We start from the raw sequence: 15,057 nt of genomic DNA, 5'->3' as shown, positions 1-15,057 counted from the left end.
GTTTGCCCAGCTGGTTCCCTGTCTTGCTTTGGGGATTGCAGTTAAGTGATTGGACGAATCTCAGAAGAGACTTTTAACTTTGGATTTTCAACATTGTTGAGATTGCTATAAACTATGGGGGCTTTGGAAGTTGGACTAAATGTATTTTTTATTATGCTATGTTTAGGTATGGTCCCCCATAGACTCATATGTTAGAACAAGCCTATGGGGGCCAGGAAGTGAAATGTCATGGTTTGTATATGTTTGGCCCAGGGAGTGGCACTATTAGGAGACGTAGCCTTGTTGGAATAGGTGTATCACTATCGGTGTGGGCTTTAATACCCTACTTCTAGCTGCCTGGAAGTGAGTATTCTGCTAGCAGCCTTCAGATGAAGATGTAGAACTCTTTTAGCTCCCTCTGCACCATGCCTACCTGAATGCTGCCATGTTCCCACCTTGATGTTAATGAACTGAACCTCTGAACCTGTAAGCCAGCCCCAATTACATGTTGTCCTTATAAGAGTTGCCTTGGTCATGGTGTCTGTTCACAGCAGTAAAACCCCTAACTAAGACAAAGGCCAAAATGCAACCAAAAATGGCTTTTTCGGACTCTTCTTTATCTAGTATAGGGCCCAGTGATGAAGTAGACCCACAGCACATCACGAGGTTCCTGGAGCACAGGAAAGGCTACGAAGTGTTTGGGGTAAAGATGACTTTCAAGCTTGTGTTTGGCTTGGTAAATAGCTTGCTATATTAGCAACATAACAAAGGACCTAGCACTTCAAATCACCAGAGCAAGAAAGAGCAGGGAAATAAAGTGACCCAAAACACAGGCCAGTATACCTACCCCCAAACCAAGAGCTGGAGGCAAGCAAGGTGGCAAGGGGTGGGAATCTCAGTGGGGGAGGTGCTCTGGTTTAAGAAGCGGACAGGGCATGGGCTCCCAGAAAATCTGAGCAAGCCCCACTGCAGCACCTTCTCAGGGACAGAAATACTTCTCCGGACTGAAAACAGCTTTCCTTGGCAAACAGAAATGACAGGAAGGTCCATTTGTATTGGGGCTAGGCAGTCCTCCCAGAAGCCATGGCTGCTGTAGATCAAAGTCCCTTGTGTGAGCTGTGCTGTGAGTTAAGCTGCATTGCTTTTTATCCGTTCACTTCCCGTCAAACACGGTAATAGGTGAAGTATGCAAAATTAAAGACGAGGAGAGCCAGTGTTTTGTTTACTTGTGACGAGAGTTCAAAATGGAATTAGACTCCTGTTCAAAATAGTAATTTCATTGTGAGAGAGTTCAAAATAGAATTAGACGCCTGTTTTCTGGTCTGGATGGACTGACAGGGACCAGATTCCCTTCTGGTCTGGATGAACAAGGAGCAGGGAGACAACAGGCACAATATTCAAATCCACTCTTTCAAGAAACGTATGAGCTGACAAGGCCAGATCTCCGAGAGAGAGAGACAAAGGAGCCACACTCTGAGTCTGCCCACACTACTGCCTTGTGAGTGCTCCCATCAAGGTGAGGAGCTGGAAAGCCCAGGCAGAATCCAGTGGGTCCCAAGGGGGCAACAGCTGGAGTGCTAGAGTGAAGAGAGCCACCCTGAGAGAGCCCTATGGTATTGCAAGGCATCCGCACCAAGTACTCGGCCGTGTCACTCAGAGCTTGGAAGTACTGAGACAGAGACACCCAGGGTTGAGTCACTTCAAAGGTGGAAGGATCCATGCTCTAAACCCAACCAGGGAAAGACACCAAGCAGATGACCTCAGTACTCCTAGAGCACCATGCAGAATATCCAGAGTGGCTTGGGCTCAGCAGTGTATAAATTATCTCTGGACCAGAGGCAAACATGTTCTGTGGGGGCCGCAGAGGAAGCATCTGAGGCTTTGTGGTTCATATAGTCCCTAAAGCAGTCATTCAAATCTACTATTGCAAGTGGGAAAGTATCTATGGATATTGTGTAAGTGAGCAAGCATGGCTGTGTTCCCATAAAACTGAATTTATGAGCCCTGAACTTTTAATCTCATATAATTTTTACAAGTCACAAAATATTCTTTTGATTATTTTTTTACCATTTAAAAAATTTAAAGCTGTTTTTAACTTCCACACCATACGAAAATAAGATTTGGCTCATAAGCCAGGGTTTGCTGATGCACGCTTTAAAACATTTTAAACACCTCTTTCATCTGTCTTTAAAAAGCAAGACCCAGGGTCAGTGAGATGGTTCAGCTAGGAAAAGCACTTGCCTCATGGGTCTGATGATCTGAGTTCGATTCCAGAGCCCATGAAAAGTTGGAAGGAAAGAACAGACTCCACAAAGTTGTGTTCTGACCTCAAATGTGCACCATGGCATGTGTGCCCCTGTACATTGTACATCACACACACACACACACACACACACACACACACACACACACACACACAGTAAAACATTTTTAAAATATAAAAATAAAAGTATGACCCCAAAACATTACTATACCCCACAACCACTCACAAAAATATTTCTAGAAAATTCAAAAATATCCAGTACTGAAAAAAAAAAGGAAGAAGAAAAGATCCAAACTTGGATTCAAATAAACACTTCCTATGAGGGCAGAAACAAGGCAAGAATAGCTATTTTTCAACCCTGTACTAGATTGTAGCAAGTACAACAAGGCATCTGTAGTGAAATTAGAAAATACAATCGTCTTACTCACAGACAACATAATTATTTGTGTCAAAAACCAATAAACAGCTCCAGCAAATAAGCTACTAGAGCACACTAGTAAAGTGAGAGTGAGCAAAGTTGCGTGATCCGCAGACAACACAAATATAGACAGCAGCTTTATATGTGAGTAATAATCAGACACTGGACAATTAAAATGCTATTTACAATAAAAGTGCAAAATACATAGGGATAAGTCTGACTGAGGACCCATGAGGCGTGTGGAGCGAAAACTAAAAAGCAATGCTAAGAAAAATTAAAGGGAGATTTGCGTAGTGATGATGGATTCGGAGATTCTTGCTGATGTTCTCTTCGAAATAATCTAAAAAAAATTACACAACACCTTGATGCTATTTTTTTTTTTTTAATTCAAAGCTGAATTTAAAATTCAAAATGAAAGCCAGGCGGTGGTGGCGCACGCCTTTAATCCCAGCACTTGGAAGGCAGAGAGGCAGGTGGATTTCTGAGTTCGAGGCCAGCCTGGTCTACAAAGTGAGTTCCAGGACAGCCAGGGCTACTCAGAGAAACCCTGTCTCGAAAAACAAAAACAAAAAACAAAAAACAAAATTCAAAATGAAGTATGAAAAACCCAAATGCCCAAAATACACAAAAATACTGAGAAAAAGAACAAAGTCAAAGGCCAGTCAGTGGTGGTGCACGCCTATAATCCCAGCACTTGGGAGGCAGAGGCAGGCAGATTTCTGAGTTCGAGGCCAGCCTGGTCTACAGAGTGAGTTCCAGGACAGCCAGGGCTACACAGACAAACCCTGTCTCAAAAAAAAAAAAAAAAGAACAAAGTCGGATGTCATTTATCCCTTGGTTTAGTGATCGATCAGAGAAGCACAATTCTAATGCTCCCCTTAAAACAAACAGACTAATGGAGAGCACAGAAAGAGGGTCACGTATGTATATACGTGCATATATGTACATGGCCATTTGATTATTTTTAACATTCAGTAGTGAAAGCACTCTTTTTATTTATTTTATTTATGTTTTTATTTTATTTTTTAATGGTTCTAAGCCAAAAAGATATCCAAATGGAAAACAAGCCTGTGCCTATATAACAATTCAAAAGAGATCAGAGACCTGATGCGAAAACCTGACATTATAAAATTACTAGAGATAAAAAGGCAATAAATCTTGTGGCTTGAACCTACTGAATGTTTTCTTCGATATGATCAAAACATAAATCACACAAGAAAAAAACTGATCAACGGGACTTAAGAACATCTGCAGTCTGAAAACAATTACTGAGAGACACTTGCAATTACTGAGAGACACTTGTCACCTTGTCACCGCCCAGCCAGCCGCCCTTGCAGGATCTTAAGGAAACTTATTTTTCTTCTAAAAACAAAACCCAAAGCTGTCTGACCAGAGAAGGTGAGGGGACATATGAAAATATCTTACAGGTTAATGAAAGAGAAAGAGAAAGCTATTGCTAAAGACATCTTAGGCAAAAAAAAAAAAAAAAAAAAAAAAAAAAAAAAAAAAAAAAAAAATCAGCACGTGTTAAGAGTCACATGACAATTCAGATGCATTTAGAAATTAGCCATGGAGAAAGAAGCCAGATCCCCTTCCCCTGAAGAGAGTAGATACTGTATGAGTGTACTCCCATGAAATTGTGGAAAATAGAAACCAATTAACAGCGATAGGAAACAGATCAACTGTTGTCGAGGAATTGGGAGAGACCACAGGAAGAATCTCAGAGGTACTAGAAGGAGCTTCTGAGGGCTGGGTGCACTATCTTGATGCTTTCTTCATATGTACATGCATGTATGTATGTGTGTGCCTGGGTTAACATGCAAACACATGTGTATGCTGTGTCAAAGTTCATCTAATCATACATATTGAGTATCTGCTGCTTATGATAATATCAATGGTATTTCAGTAAGTATGTCTGTAGAAAGAGCAACACGCACACTGACATGGGAAAAAATGTAACATTAAGTTGAAAACTATGGAATGATTCACATAGTGAGATAGCTATGTACCTCATGTCCTATTTACATAAGACGTGTACTTACACTAAACATGCACATATATGTAATGCAAGTAAGACTGCGGACATACATACTAATCCACTTCTAGTTTTGAGACTGGGATGCAGCACGGAGTAGACTCTATCTCGTCTGTCCCAAATCTTGCCTGAACCTGTAGCAATAGTACATTACTTCTGAAAGCTTAAAAAATGAGAAACTCTAAAAACAGCACACTTTATAGCAATTGTGGTGGAACCTACAAATAAAAAGGAAAAAAAAAATCTGATGGTCTAGATGAAGTTGAGGGTAAAAGGACAAGCTGATGTGATGACCCTAAGTCAGAGGCAGCAATGAAGCCTTTGCCTCAAGCAGCTTGAGGCCAAGAAAAGCCAAGAGCTTTACAGCAACAGTCATTTGGACTCTAGTTTTCAGTAGGGATAAAGAATAGTCAAGGACACAAGAATGATGTCAGAGTAGCCAGGCGTGTGGCCCACAGTACTTGAGCAATAGGTACCTTGAATAATTTTCTGCTGCTGTTGCCGGATCTCATCAAATCCCAAGCCTCTGGTCTCCTCTGGCTCCTCACAGAGCCAAGGGTTGGAAGTCCCTCGCTTTGCTTCTTCACTCATCAGGCTGGACCTGAGAACAATGGCAAATGCATTACAGATCTCACAAAACACAACCTGGCTGAAAAATCACTGCCACGAGCACGGAGCTGGCCATCTCCACAATTTATTGCACTCTTAGTTTATCCTAAGGGCCATGTCCAGGGCTGTAAGATATCTGAGGTTATGACATGGTCCCTAGTCAACTACACAGCACTCTACTAACCCTCCAGAGATGGTGGTAAATTAGGTTGTTAAGTCTCAAAACCACAAGGTCATAGGGAAGTTGCCTGTTTATCAGAACAAATTTTGTTTCACAGGCTTTGTGACACAGAAGGCAGAAATATTATTTTTCATACAAATGTATACAAATAAAAACACAAATATTTTTCATGCAAATATAATACTAATAATACAGATTACAGCACAAAAAAGTAATAAAATCTCCCATTAAAGGGTGCTTGGGTGCACGCAGAAACACATTAGAGCTCCAGTTCAACTGTGTGACTACAGTCAAAACAACCACACTGCGTGAGACTGTCTACTGTGGTCAGTACCCGCCCCACCCCCCGAAGCATCCACATTTGGCTCTTGCACAACATATCCTGGTCCCCCGTCAAAGGACAGAGAGCATATATTTCCTGCGCTGCCTCCCTGTCCAAAGGATGTAAGAACTGTGTTGCCCAGGAGACTACCTCTGACCGCTCCAGTACAAGGTTGAACAGGAATCACGCTGCTGCTCTTGTGGAACCTGGCAGAGGGATGGTGGTGACGTTGTAGGAGTAGCAGAACCAGAACAGTTACCGTGGATTAAGCAACTGCTATGTACAGACGCTCTCCAGGTTATTTTGTGGACACTCACTCATTTCTCCATTGCTTATTCTTCTTCAAGCCCTGATGGCATCTCTTGTGTTGTCTAGAAATAGCTGCTACCCTACTGCTTGGCCTTCCATTTAGTTAAGCCTTCTGACCACAGGACAGGAAGTGGACATGGAACCCACCGCCCCTCTGCTGCATCCTGTTCCCTGCTGTAGAACCACCAGCCACCAGCATGTCACTTACTGGCAATATATGGATAGTAGCATCTACTTCAGGAAGTCTCAGCATGGATTAGCTAGAGTAATTTATGTATTCAAAAATGGTTTCCTCACTACTTAATTGGTAGGCACTGTTTTAATCAACAGGGATAAAGAAAAACAAACTATGTACAATCTGACAACACACAGTTTCTCCTTGTGGGTGCTATTCCTATATACTTGTGTGTGTGTGTGTGTGAGTGTGTGTGTGTTAAAAGAGGTGATAATAGTGTATGCAAACTACTGAATACAGTGCTTGGGAAATAATACCGTTTTCAATAAATTAACCATTTTCATTATACCAATTACTGCATTGTCTACCAGGAGGTATTAAAATTATTTTAATAAATATATTCCAACATTCTATTAATTTCACTTTAACTAAAAAGAGACTATATTCTTCAAGAAAACCTGGGCCAAATGCAAAGACTGTTTTGATTCTTTGGACTAAGATTTTACGCACAGGTCTGGTCTCTTATTCAAATGTGCCAATTAACATGTCAAACACAAGTATGACTTTCTTCCAGTCTATCAAAAAGATAGACATGTTCTTCAAGGCTTTACTTTACATGATTGGCCCCAAGAAGCCAAGATGTCGAGGCTTCACACTTACTCCATACATAATCACTTAGCTTCACCTAGCTTTGAAGACAAGGAAGAAAGAAATGAAAAGGGAAGTGAAGCAGGCAATTTGCAATCCAAACATATCCATTAACACCCGAGTCATCTTGCAAGTGCCAGCATGAATTGCACATAGCTGTATGTGGCTCCCTGCAAAAGCCTGGGTCAGAGACCATAAAAATCGCCTGAGACTCAGGAGTGCATTGGTGGCCAGCTCTGAGCAGTCATTCCAGTGAGTGCATCGAAACTGTGTGGTCCTGCTTCAAAGTTAGTGTCCAGCCCTTGTCACATACACACAAACACACACAAACACATACACACATACAAATACACATACGAATGCACACACACTCGTACACACAGACAAAATTAAGGTATTAATATTAAAGGACAAAAAGAATACAGCAAATGTGAGGTGATTTTTAAGCAACTTCAGTAAATGGCAAGTTAGGACTACAGCTGTGTTTACATGTGCAGTTTGTGTGTGGTATGTGTATACTTTAATCACCTATTAGGAAATAAAAGTGAAAATGCGGGCACAAGCTCCTATCAATGGTAAACAGGATACAGAGAACAGACTTCCCAGTATGACCTAAGCCACGGAGCTAAGAGCTTCCCAGAGCTAAGCCACGGCCTGCTCCCTGCTCATCTGAGTTGGTGCTCCTAGTTTACTGATGGCCTGGACCTACCAGGAACGTACCTTTAGCATTCCTATGTGTCTATGTATCTGAATGCAGTTCATCAGCTTTTGCAGACAACTTCACATTTAGGGTGATACCTATTATTAGTCACTAGTGCTCTACTGACAGTGTCCTCAGTTGAGTCCCATCAGACTCTGAAGTAAGGGTGAAGAATGGTACATGAATAAGTAAAATAAGCCAAGTGGTCAAAAAAAAAAAAATTGAAACAAACAAACAAAAACCAGATATGTCTTCCCTCCCTTTCCCAAAAGAAAATCACCAAGCTGCAGACATTCTGATGTACCTCTCCCCTGGCATTTTCCCACAGGTGCCCTGTGATGCCTGTCTCATTTAAGAATCCTCAAGCAGTATGCACAGGCAAGGTCAAACTCACTCCTTTGCCCTGTGAGCTTTTCTTCTTCCCATCTCGATTCCGCTTAATGTGCCACTGGGGCCTCGTGCTGCTGTTGCTGCTGCTATTATCCCGCCTCTACCTCTCAGCAGTGACTGAGGTCTTCCTCAGAGATGGCTCCCTGTCCTCATGTACCCCTGTTAGTGCAGCCTAGCTTCAGACCCTCCTCGCCTCTCCTCCAGACCCATTCTGATGCTAGAATGACCTAAAACTAAAGTCCCCCTAGACCATCTCCATGGTTCACAACTCCTGTGACTCCATGGAACTACAGGTTACATGTGAGCTTTAAAAAATGGTCCCATGGTCTCAGCAGCAGCATCTCCCAACATCCCACTTCCACACCGTTCGTCTCCCTGAGTCTTACAGCCTGTTCACTACCGCTGAGGCGAAGGCCCAAACTTTCACACTCTCATGTTTTTGCATGAGTCTAGAGTATCCCCACCCCCACCCCTTTGTCCATCTGGCAAAATTCTATTCATCCCCTAAGGCTCAACTCAAATGTCACTTCTGCTGCTGAGTCCTTCCTGATCCCCACTCCATCCCCCTTTCCTCGAATCAATCACTTGCTGGCACTCCCATGGCACTCTGTTCACGACCTCGAACGTGGCATTTATCAAGCAGGATTGTAGCTAGTTATTTACTCATCTGTCTCCCTTCCTAAGTTATGAGCTCTGTGAGGAAAGAGGCCACATGACAGTCATGTTTATATCCCCGGCACCCAGAAGTGGGAGCCTCAGAGTATGCTGGAGAAGCAGCATTCTGGAAATGCTGACAAAAACTGGGGCTGCGAACCACCGAGGGCTTTGACTGGAGGAAGCCAACATGAGAACTGTACTTAACATTTTCATCTTGAGAAATTAAAACCAAAGTCTAGTGCTACCTGCCTCCACGACTTAGCAGCAAAGACCGATGCTCTGAAGCAGATGGGGAGAATTACTCTGGAAGGGAATTCTGTCAGTAAAGCATCTTCCAGCTCAACCTTGCCTTGCAGTGACAAGTCAGATCTCTTGAGGTAAAGAAAGGACATGCTAATTGCTATGCTTCTGAGGTAGAACAGACTTGATTTTTCTTGTTAAATCACAGTGGATCAAACCCATCCTACCACATGGCTTAGCCACGGCACCTCCTGTTTTCTTTTTTGCGATGAGGCCAACCTGGCCTTGAGTTCTTGGGCTCAAACAATCCTTCAACCTCCACTTTTCCAGGTTACTGGCGATACTGGCCTACAACATGGTGGATGGGGTGGGGGCAGTTTGTTTTTTAATAAATCAATAATTTCTGTCCATATTATTTGAAGATAGGCTTTATCTATAATAATATAATAATTAGTAAACATGATGGCATCTTAGAATCCTCAACATGTTTCATGATCACTTATAAGGACACAACATAATTTCACTCACAGCCTCCCAAGAAAATAGTGTATGTTATTAAATTATAATAACACAGAGGGGGGCACACAGATAATCCATCTCTGCTGACAAATTCAGTTGGAACCTGTCAGAGTTCACAGGGAGGGCATTCTTATCAACTGAGCAGAGAGTTGAAAAGAAGTGAATTCCAAGAAGTAGCTTTTCTTAGCATTTCAAAAAGATGTCAGCTGACTATGGAAAAATGTTTGTTTTGTCTGGAAAAAAAATATCAGTGCTTGAGCATTCACAGACCACAGGAAGGTTTACAGTTAGGAGCAGTGAAGCTATTTCTAGGGTGTCAGAGAGCTGGGTTGCATCAACAAAGGTTTCTAGCTGGCCTTGCCCACAGATGTGAAAACGCCCTTTTGGTATGAAAGGGCTAATTCCTTTTTTCAAAACGTTTTGTGTGGTTTTACTCCGTGGGCATAAAGATGCCCAGAGACTCAAATTTCAATCAGAAATGGACTCTCTGACACAAATTCTTCAGAGACACACTCTGGCAACAATGTGCAGACTGGATTACACAGAAAAGCGGCTGGGGGGCGGGGGGGGGGCAGGGAACAGGCCAAGGCTAGTGCGGCAATTGAGGTGGGTGGCAAAGGAAGTCAGGAGAAGGAGAATGACAACGGGGACCCGTAAGGAACAGACAATCAGCACACTGAGTTAAGGCTACCAGTCTGAGGGAGTAGACTGGATACACGGGGTGTTTCCAAGGCTGCTTGAGCTGCGAGAATCAGCTCAACTTAGGGAAAAGGAAATTTCTCATTAGCATTCAAAGTTCAACACAGCTTCTAAAAACAAACCCCAAATAACAGCACTCACCCGAGGTCATGATCAGCGGACATGCGGATAACTTCCTTCAGCCTGCTAGGCCACAGTCTCTTAGTCTGCAGTCTATCCACCCTTCCGTCTGTCCGTCCATGGGCCTGCCTACCCACCTACACACACACCCATCCATACAACTGAACAGCTCCTGTATGGCAGACACTAATCTAGCGGCTGAGAAGTGAACAGGACTTAAGAACCTGGTCTCATAAGGGTACACTATGGATGAAGAATGCCTAACACAGTGCCTAAGCCAACATGAGTTCTCAAGATATTTGTATTGTTAATTTCAACAAGCAATGCCTGCTGAGTTGAAGGCCAGAATAAACAACTCATACGCAGAAAATGTTTCCTTATCTTTCGTCTAAGGAGGGGCATTTCATCAGTGTCCTCAAGCCTACTGTAGTCAAGTATCTTTATTTGTTCTGTTTTGTCTTGCTTTGTTTCATTTTTGTTTTTGTTTTCCTTTTTCCCTTAGTGATGGGAATCAAACCCCGGGCCTTGTGCATCCTAGGCGCCCACTCTACCACAGAGCTCTACCTCGGACTGTTTTCCCCAATTTGAAGTCAATCCCATTATTTTCTCCTGACAAACTCCTTACCAAACTTAGCTAGGGAACTGACACAATTTAAGAAAGGGTTTTTTTCCCTGACCTTTCAAACTTCAATACACCAGCTACTAAGAACTCCCAAGTACAGCTGCTGCTGTAACATCATGACCCGTGGCTGTGCGGGCGTCAGTAGCTGCCTCCCAGACATCAGCCTCAGCAGCCCAGGAACCTTCCTATTCTTCTTCAAAATCCCAGCAGTTGCTTTTTATATTTTCTTCATTTTTTTAAAAAGATTTATTTATTATATATAAGTAAACTGTTGCTGTCTTGAGACATACCAGAAGAGGGCATCAGATCCTATTACAGATAGTATGAGTCACCATGTGGTTGCTGGGATTTGAACTCAGGACCTCTGGAAGAGCAGTCAGTGCTCTTAACCTCTGAGCCATCTCTCCAGCCCTTTTTTGGTTTTTCAAAACAGGGTTTCTCTGTATAGCCCTGGCTGCCCTGGAACTTGATCTGTAGACCAGGCTGGCCTTGAACTCAGAAATTCACCTGCCTCTGCCTCTGCCTCTACCTCTGGATTGAGGAAATCAAAGGCATGCACCACCATGGCCCAGCTTGGTTGGCTTTTTAAATATTAATAAAAAGCTGCATATTAAATGAACATCTTAACAAAACAGTTCACAGGTTGTTGAAAGGCTTCAGAGGACATATTTCAGCTTCTAATCCAAATACCAGAAGTCAGATTATCCTTGAGGAGAATCACCTCTGCCACCTAAAATCAGCACCAAAAGAACGTGCTCTTTCGCTAAAGTATTTGATCATCACAGGTACCTTAAAAGTAGAGAGGCAAGGGGTGGCTGGCACAAAATCCTAAACCTTCCGGTCTGTGAAGACCAATCACATTACCAGCCTTGCGGTGACTGAGCGCTCTCTGCTGGTCAGTGGGGGAAATTCAGGTACAGTAACCTGGTCAATGGCAATAGTAACTCTGTACTTTATTAATAATACAAAATGTATGCTTGTAAACATGGTAGAGTGTGCAATAGTGACCAAGATGCTCATCCACCATGAGGAGCCACATCTCTGGACACTGCCCTCTGTTCTTCCGCTAACTTGGTTCTTTACAAGCCAACAGTTTCATGGCATATCCAGAGAGGGTCCAGATGAGATGAACAAACAATACGTATTTTGCTCTTAGAAACATCACATGTCTAACTTGTCCAACTCAGCCTCAACATTTCCCCCTGTATTCAGCATGCTTGTTTCCACTCCATTACTTTATAAAGTGATGCTAAAATGCTCCATTAATGGTGCCACTAGCACTGCTCTGGAAACAAGCGTGCTATGTGTAGTTTCACAAAATCACTGGCTGGCAAGCAACAGTGGTACAAATCTGTTTGGCAACCGGTGTATAAAAATGCAAATATGCCACTAAAAGACTAATTAAGGGTGTCAAGTGGTAATGTATATACAATCAATACACACAGAGCCAAGGACCACCTACCTAGCCATCACTTCAACCTAAACAATTCAATTTTTATTGCACTGACTCTGCCAACTCACACCTAAAATGCAAATTAGTGAGATGGTGGCCCATACTTTTAACAGTGGTGCCCTTTTGACTTGGGGACAGAATCCAGAAATTTGTAAGGCCCTCGGGTGACTTTTACACAACCAGCTGGACACCAATCTATAGACTGGTATGTAAGCTACTGCTCTCAGGCAGTAGACTCCAGGAAAGCTCAAGGTAAAGTGGGCAGGGCAGCATGTACCTAGATCCCAGCACTTAGGAACCGAGACAGGATTCTGCAAGTCTAAGGAGTGCACAGTGAGTGCTGAGCCAGCCTGGAATAGAGAGGGAGACACTGACTTTAAAAATACATTAAAAAGTTCACAGCAGAATGAGGTGCGTGGTGTACCGATGATACTCCTTCTCTCGGGATGGGACCATGCACAAGTTTTATGCCTTCCAATGCCTCCTCAGCTTCCGTCCCCCATACCAGCTTCTCCTCCTCCTAATTTCTTACACTGCACTTATGGCCCTTGCCATATAATTCTGTATACCATCATCTACTACTGTATTCTCTGGTCATTCTGTTAAAGGAAGAAAGACCTCTTTACATGGTGTGCATTGTCTTTTCTTCTGCCAAGATCAGTGGGAGCAAGCACTCATTCCTGGTTACAGGGCGCTTTCTGGTTCACAGAGGGCCTTGCCACGTACCCACCACATTCCAGTTTCACAAGCTGCAGAGTCATGGTTATCTTTAGTTTACAGGAAACAAAATGGAGTTAAAACTCAAACCCAAGCTGGGCAGTGATGGCATATGCCTTTAATCCCAGCACTTGGGAGGCAGAAGCAGGTGGATTTCTGAGTTCGAGGCCAGCCTGGTTTTCAGAGTGAGTTCCAGGACAGCTAGAGCTACACAGAGAAACCCTGTCTCAACACACACACACACACACACACACACATATACACACACACACACACCCCAAAACAAAACAAACAAACAAAAAAAACCCTCAAACTCAAGTTTTGTGATATTCAACCATGGTGCTTCAACGAAATGCCACCTTGGAGATATGGCGCTATAGGGCCTTCCTGTCCACAGGCTGGAAAGAGCAAAAGAAAAAGACAAAGCACTTGAAGCCAGTGAGGAAAAAAAAACCCACAACCAAAACAGGCAACGGTGGTGTGAACCAAGATCAAGAAAGACTAGAGACAAAAGCAAGAGCAAAGGATGCTGGTTCTCCTCCAGCACTGGTTCAGCTCTGACACAGAAACTCTCCCTCCTCTGTAATCCAAAGGGCGATCCTTCTTTGCTGCCTCTGCAGACTGTGGAGGCAAAATGAGATCAATGGATTGATGCATCTAATTTAATCTACCTACCTAAATTTTAATTTCTTAGCCTTTATTTACTAGCAAGTTGAACTTGGGAGACTGAGGAGCTGGCTCAGTTAGTAAAGGACTGGCCACACAAACATGAGGATCTTACTTCAATCCCCAGCATCCATGTTAAAAGAAATAAAAACCATAAACAGAAAACCACAAGGTATTGCAGTGCATGCTTATAATCTTCCAGACGAGGGCGGGGGGCAGGGGTAAGGCAGGAGGCTCCCTGGACTCTGGACAGCCACTGTAACAGAACCACTAAGATCCAGGTTCGGAAGAGAGACCCTGTCTCAGAAAATAAGGTGGATGGTGGTTGAAGAAGCCACCAGGTGTCAACCCATGGCCTCCATATGCGCACACACATACAGAAGAAAAAGAGCAAACTGTGGAAAGTATTCAATGTATCAAAAAAAAAAAAAAAAAAAAAAAAAAAAAAAAAAAGAAAGAAAAAGAAAAAAAAAAAGACAATGAGCTAAAATACAGCGTGCACAGCTACTCTTCTTTCCCCCTCCTCGATAGACTGCGACTTTTCTCCTTTTCAATTCCCAAATGACTTTTGCAATTTAAAGTTGATACGTGCAGCTGTAGAGATCTTTATTTTCCATGCCCAAAGTCATCGGTATAATACCAAGTACTAAAATGCAAAACAGACTCTTTTTTTCCATGCATAGATTAACAAAACCTACCAAGTTCTGCGACACCTACTAATGGCTAGCAGGTTGGGAAATAAGCCCTCCTACATACTGCTGGCAAGCCAAACAACTTTTAAAAAACATATATGGCAGTTCCTTAAATTTCCAACACACATATCCTGGGGGCCCTCTCCTACAGAAACAGAGGCCACAGTGCTCACAGAATTTGCCTTAGCCATGTACATAATTAGAAAAAAAAACAATCCAACATTATGGACAGTGGCTACAAGAATGACTGCAGATTTATAACTACAAAGTATGCACTGTTGCAATGTGTTAAACCTATTGATTTGGAGGAATGCCCAAACTTAAATTTAAAAAAAGTAAATTACAGAGACATGTACATAGTACAAGTATGTTTTCAGAAAGATATATTTATGGCAACATACTTACAAGTATAAATAACAGTAACTATGATCAAGATAATGCCAACATTACAGTGGTGACTTTAAGAGCCTGGCATCAGGGAAAGGAGAGGCAATATATGTTGGCACTATACATGAGCGTAAGCATGGATCATTATTCTAAATCCAAGTAGACAGCCAAGCATAAGAATCCTTCTATCTTGGGAGGCAGAGGCAGGGGGATTTCTGAGTTCGAGGCCAGCCTGGTCTACAGAGTGAGTTCCAGG

General features: G+C 42.8%; 1 protein-coding gene across 2 annotated transcripts in view; it reads right to left on the bottom strand.

The window, feature by feature from the left end:
- The window catches only part of Stx8 (syntaxin 8), a 239,198-nt gene that overhangs the window by 188,375 nt on the left and 35,766 nt on the right, over window positions 1-15,057 (bottom strand). For both annotated transcript variants that reach the window (XM_031352893.1, XM_031352892.1), the window contains exon 5: window positions 5,172-5,296. In XM_031352893.1, the coding sequence (XP_031208753.1) occupies window positions 5,172-5,296 (125 nt within the window). The remainder of the gene's footprint in view (window positions 1-5,171; window positions 5,297-15,057) is intronic.

The sequence above is a fragment of the Mastomys coucha genome, unplaced genomic scaffold (genome assembly GCF_008632895.1).
Source record: "Mastomys coucha isolate ucsf_1 unplaced genomic scaffold, UCSF_Mcou_1 pScaffold5, whole genome shotgun sequence".
In the NCBI taxonomy this organism is placed as follows: Eukaryota; Metazoa; Chordata; class Mammalia; order Rodentia; family Muridae; genus Mastomys; species Mastomys coucha.
The sequence above is the reverse complement of the archived record's forward strand: the minus strand, read 5'-3'. Positions and strand labels throughout refer to the sequence as shown.